General features: G+C 35.9%; 1 protein-coding gene across 1 annotated transcript; it reads left to right on the top strand.

Moving 5' to 3' along the window:
* The first annotated feature begins 33 nt into the window (after positions 1–33).
* Positions 34–15,505, top strand: LOC131775275 (nuclear pore complex protein Nup133). Its single transcript, XM_059091366.2, has 38 exons — positions 34–188; positions 608–726; positions 1,389–1,492; positions 1,850–2,080; positions 2,235–2,294; positions 2,829–2,939; positions 3,238–3,287; positions 3,430–3,508; positions 3,783–3,842; positions 4,318–4,376; positions 4,487–4,557; positions 4,680–4,753; positions 5,402–5,501; positions 5,732–5,800; positions 6,126–6,204; positions 6,897–6,933; positions 7,039–7,149; positions 7,374–7,503; positions 8,273–8,382; positions 8,462–8,568; positions 8,729–8,831; positions 9,605–9,724; positions 10,365–10,467; positions 10,783–10,826; positions 10,932–10,979; positions 11,194–11,276; positions 11,425–11,507; positions 11,759–11,892; positions 12,083–12,122; positions 12,296–12,420; positions 12,705–12,764; positions 13,087–13,153; positions 13,741–13,802; positions 14,104–14,160; positions 14,355–14,435; positions 14,611–14,684; positions 14,767–14,852; positions 15,062–15,505. The coding sequence occupies exons 1-38, from the start codon at positions 100–102 to the stop codon at positions 15,211–15,213; spliced, it is 3,372 nt and encodes a 1,123-aa protein (XP_058947349.2). The 5' UTR covers positions 34–99; the 3' UTR covers positions 15,214–15,505.
* The last annotated feature ends 173 nt before the right edge of the window (positions 15,506–15,678 follow it).

Raw genomic sequence — 15,678 nt, 5'->3', positions numbered from 1 at the left:
GGTCTCCTTCTATGTTTTGGCGCGAGACTCATTCAAAATGGCGGACGAGATCTAACAGTGCAAAGTTCTTAGCAAAGAAGACGATATACATTTACCATTATGGCTAGTCCTTGGTCTAAGGGAAGTCCTTTTACTCCGCGCCACTCCCTAAATTATTCATTTCTTGGGGACTCGGCTACAACCCCGAGGTGAGTTGTGTAGATTGTAGACTGCTAAATCTCACATGGATTTTTTTCGTAGCTGTTTTCGGTTGTGGGCTCCTTGCATGGGCAAATCTTCACTCGATGCTTCGATTAAAACTCTGCGTTTGAAATAACAAGGTATCACCTGGTCAGAAACACAACAAATTTTTAGTACCTTGTACCTTAGCTGTGCAGCGACATTAAGGAAAACGTTTCAACACTTCATTAGTATAATAATATAATAATAAATCTTCCAGTAAATGCGGAAGAAATTGTACAGCTACATGTAGTAATGCTTAAAATGAGTTCATTGCTTTCGTCGAAATGCTGTTTGGGATATATTATAAGCGGAAGTAAATTGAATTCCCGTTTAAGTGTGTATTAAGTAGTTAACTTACCATATAATTTTGTATTACCTGTTCCAGAAGCCAACAAAAAGTTCCATTGACTTCCCAATTATTGGAGGAAACTGATCAGCGCAGGGTAGAAACATTTGGTCCTCCTTTGCCAGTTCAGATCAGTGAGAAACTCACAAACCAAGAAAGTAAGTTTACAATCATGTTATAGGCCTATGATCAAACACATGATTTATCATAAAGAGAACCATATAACCCCATACTATTCGAAAACAAAGCAGTAGTTTCAAGGAAATCCATCATTTTTGCCATTGTTTTCTTCATCCAAGAACTGTATGCTGAGTGAAGTATGGGACTATGCAGAAATCTTGTGGACTGATCTACTGACAGACAGACACCAATTTCACCTTAAGGACTGAAAGACAAAAGGGATGTAACCCCTTTGAACTGACTGTCAATAATTTTAAGTGATTGTTATAGTCAGTTAGGCCATACTTCAGACTCTTTTTTCAAACACTTATATGTATTTAAAACCCTTTATAATCCTAATTTCAGTTTCCACATTCTCTCTACTCCTCTTTCCACGTTTCCTTTGTTACTGACTAAGAGAATGTATTTAACAATCAAAGCCTTTAGGTTGATGATCACTTCTTATGATCGTAATGACTGAATGATCATGATCAGTAGTATTGTCAGAGAAATTTGGTGCTGGTCATTGTTGGGGTTTAAAGGGTTAAATTTAAGGTACCATATTCTTGGAATTGATGGAGGGGGACTATTTGAAGATAAACATAACTGAGTGGAAAATACTAATTGCATTACTTATAATTCAGCTGGGTGTTCTTTGCAGGTAACCAGCACACAACTGTCAGGATTGATCAGTCAGGCTGGGCATGGCTTGTCTCTGGCAGAAAGTTATTTATTTGGCGTTTTATTCCAGCAGCTGGAACAAAGGTTTGGAAAAAATTATAGTTAAATAATTCTTTACCCTTTATAAGATACATAGCTTAGTGGTCCAATACTGTACTGATGGTTAGGCATGTTTGAAGCAGTATTTTTATATACCTTGCTCACTTAAATGCTTTAATGTGGAGCAGAATCTTTCAAAATCCAAAGTATTCATGCGGCAGAGTTAAATATTTTTAACTGGTTCTGTTACTGAAAAACAACTTTGCTGGTGACATATATCACATGAGAAAGTCTGGAGCATTTCTCATGAAATATGTGGTTGAAATGAATTTTTATTCTGCTAATACTGCCTGCCATTGATAATTTTATCTGAGATATTATGTTGGATATTATGATTGATAGGGAGTATTTTTCAAGGAATTGACATTGCCAGCCTCAGAGTTATATCATGTGGCAGACCTTATATGTGTTATAAGTCCCGCTGGAGATAGTAAATTGTCATCAGTGTCAGTGATGGCAGTTTCCCCTGAAGGACTCGTGCGATACTGGCCTAGTCTTACTCATGACAGTAACACAGTGGATGTTGACACAGATTTGATCGGATCAAAATGTCATTCACTCACAGCTTTTCAGGTAATGGTTAACGCCAAGTCTTTGATGTCTATTTTGTGAACAGGATTCTATTTTTAAGTATGTTTATTGTATTTTGGTTCATTTATTTACTGCTCAGCTTTCTTAAAGTTATACAGTTCTAGAAATGCAAATTCCCTTTGTTTTACCCTTCTAGCCCTATGGATGTATCCTACTGACCACCACAAATGAGTTATTACTGCTGACTGGTTTACAGGTAAGACACATGTAGTCATCTTTATTTTTAATGTACTGAGGGAGGGGGTAGCCTTTGGTTGGTAAAGAATTATGAATAGCCTCTTCTGGACAGCTGATCAATTTATCTGAACAGCATTACCCAGACAGGTGATTATCAGATAAAGTACATTTTCTTCCATGTAGATTCTGTTGTGTCTAAAAACATCTCTAAATTGTGGGATGGCTATTTTGAAAATAAGTGTTTCTGTATCACCAGCATTTTTTACAGGGTGATTGTGACAAGTTATGATCCTTGACCAATAAAAGTGCAAGCTTCTTTGTTTCACTTGAGAAAATGATGATATCTGCCATGAAGATATTAATTAATCTGTAGGTGTTTTGTCATATCATAAACAAGTTATTGGAGAATTATATACCATAGTGATGATATTTTTAAGTACAGTTACTAGAGGGAAGAGAATTTTAAAATTCACATGCTATTCATCACTGGTCTGTAATTCATGCACTAACCAGTAATAATTAACTTCAAGGCAATTTCATAATTTTCCTGTAGAAGACTGTCAAGTGTCAGAACCTGAATGCCTCCAGTGGAGTTTTCACAGACTTGGGCCGTCGTATGACTTCTTTTATATTTGGTTCTCAGCCTGCTAGTCAAAGAGTGACAGTAAGTTTCAGAGAAAACTAATGAGTAACTATGTAATATCGTTATTTGAACTTCTTATAAAGCTGTTACAAGTGAAATATTCTGAAAATTTAACAGGTAAAAGGATTACTCCAGCAGTTTAAGAATTTAATTTACCTGCCGTGCTTAAAATAACAGAGAACATTGAATTTTATCAGTTTGTTGAATGAGCTTACATCTGATGTTCATTTTCATGTTTTGCTTTATTTAATAAAGTAATAATGCTCTGAGAAAGATTCATGACCAGTTTAAAGTTATTTTGTTCTTTTAAATCCCACAGAATTGGCAGAAAGTCCTTGCCAGTAGCAACCATACAACTGATAACTCCAGGTAGTTCATAGAAAATGACATTTTTTAAAAATTTACAGGCTGTAGGGGAATTTGATGAATAAATATGTTTCACTGGTTCTTTCCCAGTATACTGTTAGCTAATAATGATTTCATCGATAATGATATTAATGTTTTTTTCCAGGGAGCTTTACGTACTTAGTGAAAACCAGTTGTTTACATGGAATATTGTTCGAGTGAGACAGGGCAGTTTTAGTGAAAAGGTAAAAAGAAAAGAATTATGTATATCCATCTGATTGGTATATTGCTTTAAAATTACTTTTTAAACACTTTTTCACACCAGAGATTTTAATCTTTTTAACTAGCCATGTTTCACAGATAAAAACAACTGTTACTCAAAATTTTTCAATTAATTTCTGGTTTACCACTGACAGTGTTGTTATTATCTAGTCACTACTATTTTCATGAGCTTCTGGAAATTAGTTAAAACAAGTACTACTAGGGCACCTAACGATGATTGTTCTTGTTGGTTCACAGCTTGTTGCTCAGGTGCAACTGGAAAACATGTTCAAAGCTGCTGTTATGAACACTCCAGAGGTAAGCTTACCAACACAGGTTGTACTAAATTTCATAGTAATTTGTGAAATGATAGAAGTAACCCTTTAACTTCCAGAGGTGATTGATGCATAACTTCTCTCACTAATATCCTCACATTATCAAGCAAACAGGTAATGAGAATACTCAAACTCATCAGGTAGGAGTTATATTTCTTGATAAAACACCAAATTCTCATTACCAATTTCTAAGGAAATGTATAGCAGTTAAAGGGAAGAAATATCAATAAGATCTTGGGAGTTAAAGGGATGAGGCCACAGTCACTTTTCCATTTGTGTACAGCATTTTATGGTGGACTTACAAAATGTAGATGGGGTAGGTAACAGGCATTCACAAGTTCATCAAAGCTGCCTCTCATGAGGTTTGGTAGTAAAAGAAGATGGAGTATGTTGAGTAATCTAATGAGATTTCAAATCTTGAACAATCACCACATTGTTAAAATGCATTTGTCTTTTAGGGTTATGGGAAATCAGCTGATGATATCTTGGTCTGGTGTCTAGATGTAGTCCAAACAAGGTATGTTACTGCTTGTCACATGATGTTTTGAGTGATGGAAATTGTCCTTCAGACTTTTTCCTTTGCCCTCACTTATCTTTTGTAGCAGTTTTTTTCTCTTCTCATTTCAGCTCTGGGATCCTTGTTTTAGCAGCTGTTGCTGTTAGGAAACCACAAAGCTCGCAGCTGTTTTATTTTCTTGGTAAGATAAAGTATTGTACACAATTAGATGTTGGTCTTTTAGTGTATTATGTATGATTAACAGCAGCTTATCACAAGCTTGTTTAAAATAATTTTCCATTAATGATTTTTTTTTATCAAAAGGTGGTATGAAAACTACTCCAACCCCTATTTCACTGATTAGCCTTACTGCCCTGCCATACAGTGTGCCATACATTGTAAGTTATCTCACTTATCATGCTGCTGTTCTCATTCTGTCTGATTATTTTGCTTCTTGTTACTTCCTGCTCTTGATCACTCCTTTAATTTACTGCAGTATGGCTGAATATCACACAAGACGTCATGTATACAAGATTATCCTTCAAGTGTTTTCTTTATTATCAAGAGAAATGTTACCACTTGATGGCCAGAATTGCTGCAGACTTTGGGATATAGATGGTTATTCTGTCAAATCATTTCTTAGCCTTCACACATTAACATCAGTATGCATATTCTCCATACTGTTCTCTATACATTTCTTAATCTGCTGGCCAGGAGAATTTGTTTAACAATCAAAAGGTTCTTCAGTTGATGACCATTTCCTTTATTCTCATGACCTTAATGTTTGATTCATGGATGATACTGAAAGGAGAAATTAGATGCTGGTCACTCTCTGGGATAAAAGGGTGAAAGGATCAGTGTACCAAATAGTCATTGTAGTAAATTTGTTTTGCATAGCTTGCAGTTATGGCTATAATGACATCTTAAGTAGCTTGGATGAAATTTGGTCAGTATTGACAAGTCTTTAAAGTATAGATTTAGTGAAATGGCAGAGAATCACTGAATTGATATCAAATGACATGTTTTATGTTCAAATTCTACTTCAGGAGGCTCATGAGGACAAGCTACTGGATTTTAAATTGCTGCTCTCACAACAAAACTCATCTGCTTTTGTGTATAATTCAAACTCAATAATTTGTGTTTCAGGTATTGTACAGTCACAGTCATTGCAACTAGGTACTGAATTTTTAGAAAAATGCTTCTATTGCAAGTTTGCATTGCATCTATGACAATACAAAACATCTGTATTGAATGTTATGTTTATGTTTTTTTTCCTTCTCCTCTTACTAACTGTCCCATTTCTATGAACAATCCTTTTGAAAAACTGTTACCAGAGCAGGCTGTCTTTTTATGTTTGTGTTTTTATTTCTCTGCAGTCTCAGAAGCAAATGAGGTATTAAACAAAGTTGATCTCCAGTCTCCAGCTGACAATATCTTGGGTGCAGGTAAAAAAGGCTTCCTATCTCCTCTAAGGCAACTGAAAGATTAACTTGTGTGGTATTACAGTGATTTGTGATCTCAGCACAGAGTGATTTGTTAATCATAAAATTAATTTCTCAGTCTTTTCCAGTGCTAAAAGAAATTGATGTTAATTGATTAGCAATAACAAAGTTTTATCCATGGATTTAGGTCAGAACATCAGAATATGCTATTAATAAAAATGTAGACCATATTTAATGTTGATCTGCTATGTTATGAGATTCCAGTGAATATCGACTTTTAACAGCACTGTTCCCTTTGTGATGCTCCTTGGCTTTGTTATCTTTGCAGGTTTATATCAAGGAAAACCATTATTTTTTTCTTCAAAGTATGGTGTCATTACTGTAGCTATAATGGAGGCTATATTAAGGTGGGTTTGATAATTATAAACCTAACATTCCACCACACTTCATGGTAATTTATTTCTATTTTACTAGGTTTAATTTAAGAAAAAAAATTCAAGGAGTTATATATCATTGGGTCCGGTGTTATTGACATATTTATCATAAGTGGACATATTTTACTCTTATGGGAACCTAAAAAGAGAAAACACTTGGGTTTTGATCTCTTTTGAATTAGAGTGTCTGTAGCTATCAACAGAAATGTCTGCCAACTAGCAAGTGTTATTAACCCTTTAACTCCCAAGATCTGATTATAAATTCTCCCTTCTGACTGCTACACATTTCCTTGCAAATTAATTACAAGAATTTGGAGTAAGATCAAGATAACAACTTCTACCTAATAAGTTTGAGTATTCTCATCATCTGCTTGCTGGATAATGTATTGAATATCGTAGGGAGAAGTTACATGTTAATCACTTCCAGGAGTTAAAGGGTTAAAGAGTTTAAATGGAATATCATGCATGGTCTAATGAAGGGGGTGGCAAGAGGAAGGGCATGTGTACAAGATGATCCTCCAGAGGAGCTTATTGACTGTATTCACATGATGTTACAACCGCATGATCAGTCAACAACTGTTTAAATTGTTTGAAGGGAGATATCAACTTTAACAACAATAACAATTGGTACTGTGCACATTATTTTCGATACATTATATTTTCAGTGAGCAGATGGATTCTTCAAACATTCATTCATTAGAGGTTGGTGTTATTATTTCAGACAAAAAAAATAGTTTTAAATATTATTTATTTGTAAAATTGCATTTATAGAATTAGTTGTAACTTTTTCTGTTGGCTTCCTTGCAGGTTACCCAGAAAACTGGTAACCTTTCACTTTCTGATGCATCCTTTCGAGATGGTGACAATCACCTCCAAAGACTAAAATCAGCTTTCCTGCTGTTCTGCCAAGGACATATTGTAAGTGTCATCATTAATGGATGATTTTTCTGCCAAAAAATAGGACATAAGATATCAGCTATGAGAATACAACTCCTAAAAAATCATTTTGAATTTTAACAATTGTGTTAATTTTGATAACAGATTTCTTTATTTAGGATTACCTTACAACCAGAAATATTGTTGGTTCCTTTAGGGTTAGTTATTTCAGTTACTGAACAATATTTCTGTTTCAAAAATGTTAGGCTGAGGCTCAGAGTATTTGTAGGATCTTGGGTGGTGAAGAATTGGATAATGGTGTGGTAGCTCTTAGTGAGGAGATCATTGATGATTTCCCAGTCTCAGATCCTCGCTGGGCTGAATCTATTCCGGCAGGTTTGTGGCTCTGAAATTGTTGTACTGGGAACACTCCAATGACTCCCCTGTGTATCAAGCCTCCCTCTCTAACAGCCTTTCTAATAGCACTCAGCCCCCCCCCCCCCCTCCCCCTTCCAATTGATGAGAACTTCAAGGATTCAGAATTCTAACCTATAACAACATAAGTTTCATGGTTTGATGCAATGTAGTTTTTATGGTCCAAAAGGTACTGTAAGTTGATCTGATACAGGCCAGGCTTTCAGTAGCACTTGCCATAAGGAGCTGCCAACAGTGAAATAGGCAACTGTGCCTGAAAAAGGGGCCTTAAGGTGAATCCCAAACACAGGATGCTAAAAACAGACAGCAGTAAATGTTCCGATGATATACATGAAAGAATTACTTGTGTTAGACTGGCTGAAAGAAAGTACATTTTTCATGTAACACAAGTGCAAAATTGTAACATAAGTGCAAATTACAAATAGTGCATGTGCTCTGTCAACATTTTGTATGTCGTGACTTTATTTGATGTTTTTTCATGTAAATTATCAATAAGTAGCAACATGATTTCGAGTGCAATGTGGTGTAAATAAGCACTCATAATTTCTTCAAAGACTACAAAGTGCACTTGCAATTTTGTTGTCTTTGAAAAAGTTACTCATGTTTATTAACAACAAATTGCACTGGACATCATATTGTTACCTACACTTGTAGGCAGCTGTAGACTGTCAATAACTGGCTTTTCTTGAAAAAACCCTACTGATGTAAAGTCCCATTTTTTCCTCACCAGGTGGACTATCTGCTTCAACCTCACTGATCATTCTTCATCAGTTGGAAGACAAGTTAAAAGCTCATGTCTTCATGGTTGACTTTCTGAAAGGTGTTGGCCTGTGGAAAAAGGTTTGATAATAATCACCATTGCAATTGTAAAATAAAAATTGTGTGGGAAAACTTATCCAAAGTTAAATTTGCTTCACAGCTTGGAGTCTTTGAGTCAAAGGAAGGACAATTACTGACATGTCATCTCATCTGTGAACATGGCGAGAAGCTCAAAGCTGCTATAGCCTTGTGCAAGGTTGATAAAAAGTAAGGGTGTCTTTGCAGAATTGAATAATGTAAAACTAAGTAAAGGCTTAAATATTGGAGGATGCTATTTCAGCTGTTGTGCTTATTAATCAGACAATTTAATAGGTTCCATATTGCTTATATGATTCAGCGTGTTATAAAAACTGTCTTTTATAATCAGGTATCAAGGGGTAGTGGATGGGACTGTTGGAATGGTGATGAAGAAACGGCGATTGAGATCACAAATTGAAGGTCTCACTGAACAAGATGTGTTCTTTAGAGAGGTGTGTTTTGCAGTAAAGTCATTGAACATACAATTCTGCAGTTTGCTAACTGCAACAACTTGCTGTTTATCAAGTACTTTTTCTTTTAAAATTCATCTTTTCAAGGTATTTTTATAAAATTGTTGTCACAATCAGGTAAAGATTGATTGCTGCTGTAACACTTGTAACACCACCCTTGGAATTAGTCAGTCCTCTCTGTGCATCCATACACATAAGGCCTTGGCCAGAGAATGCTATTGATTTCTGTAGGTTGCTATTTAGTCCAGCTGCCTCCATGTCCAGCCCTCCATATCCTACATTTCCCTTTCCCTTAACTCTTTTGCCCCCAGAGGTGATTAACATGTAACTTCTCCCTATCACATCTATACATTATCCAACAAACAGATAATGAGAATACTCAAACTTATCAAGGATAATTTATTTCCATGATCTATCCCCAAATTCCTGTCACTAATTTCCAAGGAAATGCATAGAAGTTAGAGGAGAGAATTCACTATCAGATCTTGGGAGTGAAAGGGTTAAGTGTCCTTGGAGTAGCTTCTTTTTCTTTGGCTGTGAGGAGTCCATCAGAGGCAACTCTGGGCTGGGTTGGACTGATGGTGGTATTCAGAGCAATTGGCCAAACCCTTGGAATGAAATTGTGGTTTTAAATCCATTTGCACAGGCAGTTTCCTGAATCCTGATTTCAAGCATCAACAGTTGAGCTTTAAGCTTTTATCTTGTGGAGTGAGAACAATTGTGATTGTTTTTCAGCTCTTTCCTTTGTCTGACAGGTGTCAAGGATCTCTGATATCTTCATGTGTCTCCTGGAATATGAAGAACAGCTAATTTTAAAGCAGAAGTCATCTTCTTCACAGCCACAAACTATTGCAGCAGTAAATACAGTATTAAAGGTGAGGATCTCAGATTGTAAAAAATATTTAACCCTTAAACTCCTTACAATACTGATAAAAAAGCAAGCTGACATTTGGTCAGAAAAAAGAGAAATATCAATTAGGGGATTATTAGTTGATCCAATTTCAAATTCTCTGAACTATAAGCATTATAATAGATCTAGGTAGTACAAGGGTTCAATTATGCATTTTAAAACCTTGTGCATGACTCAGTGATTAAGGACTTACGATTTATTTTTGTTTTTTTGATAGTTCTTCTTCCCCATTGCTGTATGTTAAAGATCTGACCATTAACCTGTGTTTTTTCCATGTTTGTCAAGTGTTTTGGTTTCATATGCTATCCATAAAATGTTAATCTTCTTGTGAGTCCAAGAAGATAGTGCATGTCAAGATGATGAGCATGTTGCTCTGATGAAGGCCTAATGCTTGAAATGTCAGCTTTCAAACTCTTTACGGTGGCCAATTTACCTTATCAACTCAGTTGATAGGGTAAATTTAAGGTAATAAGGTAATTTCTAAATTACCCTGTTATACTCTCCCACTGACACAGCACCACAGTTTCTTTAGAAACTTACCCCTTTTATTCATGTCAAGATGCTTCATACTTGAATGAATAAATTGAAATCTGTCCTATTTACAGGAAATGCTGTTTGAAGCATGGCAATACAGGCAGGATCAGTTTGAAACTTATCAACCAAGCAATCCATTAACAGACATGAACTTTGAACATGTGCCTTGGACTGGTAAGTTAATCCTTTAACTTCTTGAATTGATCAACATGTCACTTCTCCCTATAATATCCATACATTATCCAGCAAACAGGTAATGAGAATATTCAAACTTATCTAACTTAAAAGGTAATGTGTAGCACCTAGAGAGGAGAATTAACAATCAGATCTTAGGAGGTAAGGGTAGTGACTTTTACAAGTATTAATTAATTGAGGTAATGAATTGATGTCTGAAAAAAGTCCAAGAAAAGATTTATTCAGTGAAATATGAGATTGAATGTAATTGTTTTAATTATTTGTTGTTTTTATATGTAATTTAAACTTTTTTAGCAACAGCCGGACCAGATGGAATACGAGCAGTGCTCTTAAAACAGGTGAGTCTACGATTTTAAAATGATAATTTTTTGTTTTGTCTTCTTTTCTTATTAATTTGTTTTATAAATTGTAATAAAAAAAATTTTGAAAAATCTGTGCTACAGATCAAATTAACAGCTAAACAGGGAATGGGAGAGTTTGCTGATCAACAGGTTGGTACAAATTATATGAACCTTGTTATAGACTTTTGCAGATGTGAATTTTTAATTTCTTATATATCTTAGCATTATCTTGTACGTTAATTGTGCAAGTATTTTGTTAATGACTGTCTTAATCCTGGGGAGGAAGAACAGTTCAGTTATTTTTGTAAGGGTCAATCCAGTGGTTTACAGTACTAAAATCGAGTTTGTTGTGTTTTATTGTCAGACAAAATCACTTCTCGTTCAACATATGGTAGATTTAGCTGATATTTTGCTGGATGGCTATGTCAAACAGCTGCAGTACTTACGGTAAATCTTTTTGTAGCAAGTATGTTAAAAATGCCCCTATCATTTTTTGTTCTCCATAACAAATGATCATATCCTCATAATCTGTTTGTTTGTTTGTTTTTGTATTGTTGTGTTTGTTACAATGTAGGTATTTGTAATTGAATTTCAGAAACTGTCCAGGAGTGAAGAGTCGTTTTGATGAAGTCAATCAGGAGTTTGAACAAGACAGAAGGATTGTTATTTTACCCTTAGGTAATGTTTTGATGCTGCTCTCCTGGCTTTCTGCTCGTGATGATGATGATGATGATGATGATGATGATGATGATGATGATGATGATGATGATGATGATGATAATGATAATAACAATGATAATAGTAATGACGGTAATAATAATAGTAATAAATAAAAGTAATTATGATAACGATAATAACAACAACAACTATGATGATTTTTATAATAATTTTTGTGATTAGGATACTAACAGTCTTGTTGCTGTGCTCAGTTCATCAAGGTCAGAGGTCACACGCAGCGTCCCTTGCAGAGAAGTATCACGACTTTGGGGTTTTAATTGAACTGTGTGAAACATCTGGTGAACAAGGGACTCTGCAAAAGTACATGACACAGTTTACTGATCAGGTAGGTATGTCAATCAAACCTCCCTCAGAGAACGTAAATGACAGCTTAAATTCCAAGTGCGTTTTTTGCTGCAAACGCTGGAGTGAAAGCTGAACATTTTCAAGGCTGAAGAATCCAAAGGCACTGACCTATATGAAGAAATTCAAGTCTTTATTGACTTACGGATTCTCATGTTTGTTTTTGCTTTCAGGGATTTTCAGATTACGTATTTAAGTGGTATATGGATAAAGGTATGGTAATAATGTATTTTAATGTGGCAGAGGATGTGATTTCGTAGATTAACTTTCACTCATCTTAAACCGGAAAATGTTTTCCTGCAAAACACAAAAAAACCATTCCAAAATAAAACGCCTACAAAAAATTGATCGCAAACGGTGGTTCAAAGACTAACTTCTTCTTCCAGGAGAGCGTCAAAAGTTGATGACGATACATGTACCTGAACAACAGAACGACGATTTATCGCGATTCCTTTCGTCCCATCACCATTTGTCGTGGCTCCATGACATTCACTTGAAGTCCTTCTATCAGGTGAGTTCCACATCACAATGTTAAAAGAATCAAACGTAATAAAAATGCTTTTAAAGGAAACCTATAGAGTCTTGGACAGTTGTGTCTGCGAGCTTGAGATTTCACAGTAGACGCACGCGAAACTGCGATTTTTTTTTGCCGGGCAAAATGCAGTAGCCTTCAATATTAAAAGGGCGTAGTTTTGTACCCAGTAGAATTTCGTCTGCTCTGCGCACCTGAAAGTGACGTAACCTATACGGGATATTTGGTTTGATCCTGACTAAAACGAGATTCTTGTTTGTCAGGCACATAGAACTTTGAAGGCTTTGGCGAGTGAGGAGGCGTGTCATTTGGGAAAGAAAAAGGTGTATATTGAGTTTTTTGAGTGACTTTATTCATTCACGTTTGTACAAGTTAACATACTTTTGGTAACCTCTAACATGAAGAAAATCTATCTTTTTCGCGTGACAACAAAAATTGCATACTTTGTTTTGTTTCTATTATTTGTTTTGTCCAATGAGCATTTTGTTATACACTTTAAATTCAGCTTTGTACCTTGTATAAATCAGAACTGAAGATGACAGAAGAACTGTCGAAACACGTTTTTAAAAATGTCGTACATTTTCTTAAATTTCTCTCTTCTTTTTACAAAATGCGTTGTTGATGCATGTGGTTTTGCTTTTGCAGACACTGTTGAGTCTTAGTAAACTGGCTCTTTTAGCATCAGATGAAAACAATGACGCAGAGCTGGAAGGCAAGTGTCAGCCCACGATTGTATACGAACTTCATTTCTCTCTAGCCTGTGGAGAGCCTGGGCTCCCTCTCCTCAACCCTCTCCTCGCCGTTTTTCTTGCCGCTTTCCTTTTCGCCCCTTCTACTATAGCCTGTTCACAGGCTAATTTCCCTCTCACCCAACACACTATATGACACACTTACCCCACCCTCTCACCCCACACACTATATGACACACTCACCCCTCCCTCTCACCCCACACACTATATGACACACTCACCCCACCCTCTCACCCCACACACTATATGACACACTCACCCCACCCTCTCACCCCACACACTATATGACACACTCACCCCACCCTCTCACCCCACACACTATATGACTTCCCAGATACGAGTTCAAAGGGCGTACTATGAATATGATTTTTAAAAATTACGCCATCGAGGTGCTGGATTGTATTTCTAGACAAATACTCAAGTTCTTGGTGTCCTCGTAAGATCCTTTTTTTTCTCTGGGGATTATCATGTCAAGGGAGAGCTTCTTTCCAGTTGAGTAATGTTCTTTGTTTGTTTGATTTTTTTCGATTTTGTGTTTTTTTTTTTGTAGAAATAATCAACGAACATAAGATCATACTTCATCAAGAAACACTACCATCTGCTGTGCTACAGGCAAGATAGTTATTGCTAAGTCTCGTGTTTTACCTTATTTATGTGTCAGTGGTAGTTCTAAATAGTTGTGTCAGCGGTAGTTCTAAGTAGTCAGACAATTTGTTTCGTTTTCTAATAAAAATCTTGTTCACCTTTCGTCGGCTATTTTTTCTTTTTAATATTAATAGGTTGTTTTGATAACATGCAAGGTTTAGTCAGTAACATGGAAAACTGCCATCAAGCGTACAGATGTTCGAAATTCTGTGATTTTGCAGTTTTCTTGTTTTGATTGTCATGAATTCTATTATTGTTCTTCTCGTAGCAAGCTGGTTTGGACGTAGATTCCATGGCTCCCTTGTCACCATCAGAACTGATCGAGGTAAAGAAACTATATTTATAATTTCACAAAATTTTTGTTAGTTATTTATTTATGCTCGGAAATATTAAACTAACGATGTTTTACACAAGTGCGCAAAATTTTAAGTAGTTATTCAGGACTCAGGCCGAACAAAATATTGATCAAGTTTGCTTTTTCTTTAGGTATGACTTTTAACTCTTTATCTTTATTTGCAGCTCCATGTTGGAGATAAAAATACCGGAGCTAATGAGTACGATTTCAAAAATGCTCTGGATATCCTGCATCTTGCCGTACAGGTAATCTTTTTGAATACACTATTTTCGACACTCATCCAGACAATTGTTTCACTATTAGCTTTAGAATTGTCAGAAGTAAATGAATTATAGATCATCCTTTATCCTCAATTAGGCAAAACTTTTGAAAAATGTTAAAAATTTCAACATAAATTTTTGTGTTATAATCTTTCAACAGACTGGCGCTTATGATCAAGAGCAAGCCACAACCATGAAACTTTACATTTGGCGCAAAGCTCTACTGAGAGACGAGTAAGGTGTTATTTTTCTTTGAAGTCAGTTGTCCTGCGATCAGAAACCACTAAAAAGACTTGTTATTTTTTTATGTGATCAGCTGGCCTTCGCTTCCTACGAAAGATCCTCTTATGACTGTTAGGAATACTATTTTCTTCAGAACTGTCGAACTGGCCTACAATCAAGGTGATGTTGCGCATTTTCATGAAGAGTTTTGTTTCTTCATTCATTTGTTTATTGATTATTGAGAAGTGTGTTTAGTAATGTACATGCCAAGGAGGTGTGGTTACCTGGACTGGCTGGGCTCCGGTTCGAAAGGTCTGGGTTCGAGGTCTGGCTTGGTTATTGTGTTCTTGTTCATTGTTGTTGATGTGATTATTGTCTTTGCTGTCTAGGTGTTGAACTCCAAGAGTTTATTCCTTCCCTGGAATCGCTGATTGATGGAGAAGAATTGAAAAACACCGGTTTGTCTGAAAACGCGACATTTCATTTTCTCCTCAAATCTGGATACGAACGAATGGAAAGGGCTGCTGTTTTGTCATTATAAATGAACAACTGTTGTTACTTGTAGCAGACGGAAGAGCAGCCATTTAGCTTAACCCAAAGTACTTTAGTTTATTTCCTAATAGTGCCTTCCGACTATGTTGAAAAACTTAAGCGCAGTAATCCCGAGCGTGACTCAGGCGAATCACCTCAATTGTCCTCACGATATCATGCATTTTCAAGTCGAAAAGTGATAAGAAGAAAGATATCTGCCAAGTGACTTTTGGATCTTAGGAGAAAAAAGGTTTATAACTGCAAAATAAATGTAGATAGCTTTTGTTAAGCTTCAAAGAGTAGTTAACGGTGGTAATGCCTGTTTTCTTCTATCTAGTTTACCAGATCTGTTCTATATCCCTTCCCCCTCCCCACCAAAAATCATTTATGACAACTTTTACAAGTAAGCTCTACAGCTGCATATTAAAGCGCGTAATGTTACGTCTTAACAGTGTAGTGAAAGTGTTTTTGTGAG

Source organism: Pocillopora verrucosa, chromosome 7 (assembly GCF_036669915.1).
Source record: "Pocillopora verrucosa isolate sample1 chromosome 7, ASM3666991v2, whole genome shotgun sequence".
NCBI lineage: Eukaryota > Metazoa > Cnidaria > Anthozoa > Scleractinia > Pocilloporidae > Pocillopora > Pocillopora verrucosa.
Note: the sequence above shows the minus strand (reverse complement) of the source record. Positions and strands in the feature narration are given on the sequence as shown.

Bases quoted from the DNA above. Each gene is read 5' to 3' on its own strand.
- LOC131775275 (XM_059091366.2), top strand. From the start codon at position 100: ATGGCTAGTCCTTGGTCTAAGGGAAGTCCTTTTACTCCGCGCCACTCC. The intron at 8,832-9,604 runs GTGTGTTTTGCA...TTTGTCTGACAG, and splicing joins AAGATGTGTTCTTTAGAGAG to GTGTCAAGGATCTCTGATAT. The intron at 10,827-10,931 runs GTGAGTCTACGA...TCTGTGCTACAG, and splicing joins GAGCAGTGCTCTTAAAACAG to ATCAAATTAACAGCTAAACA.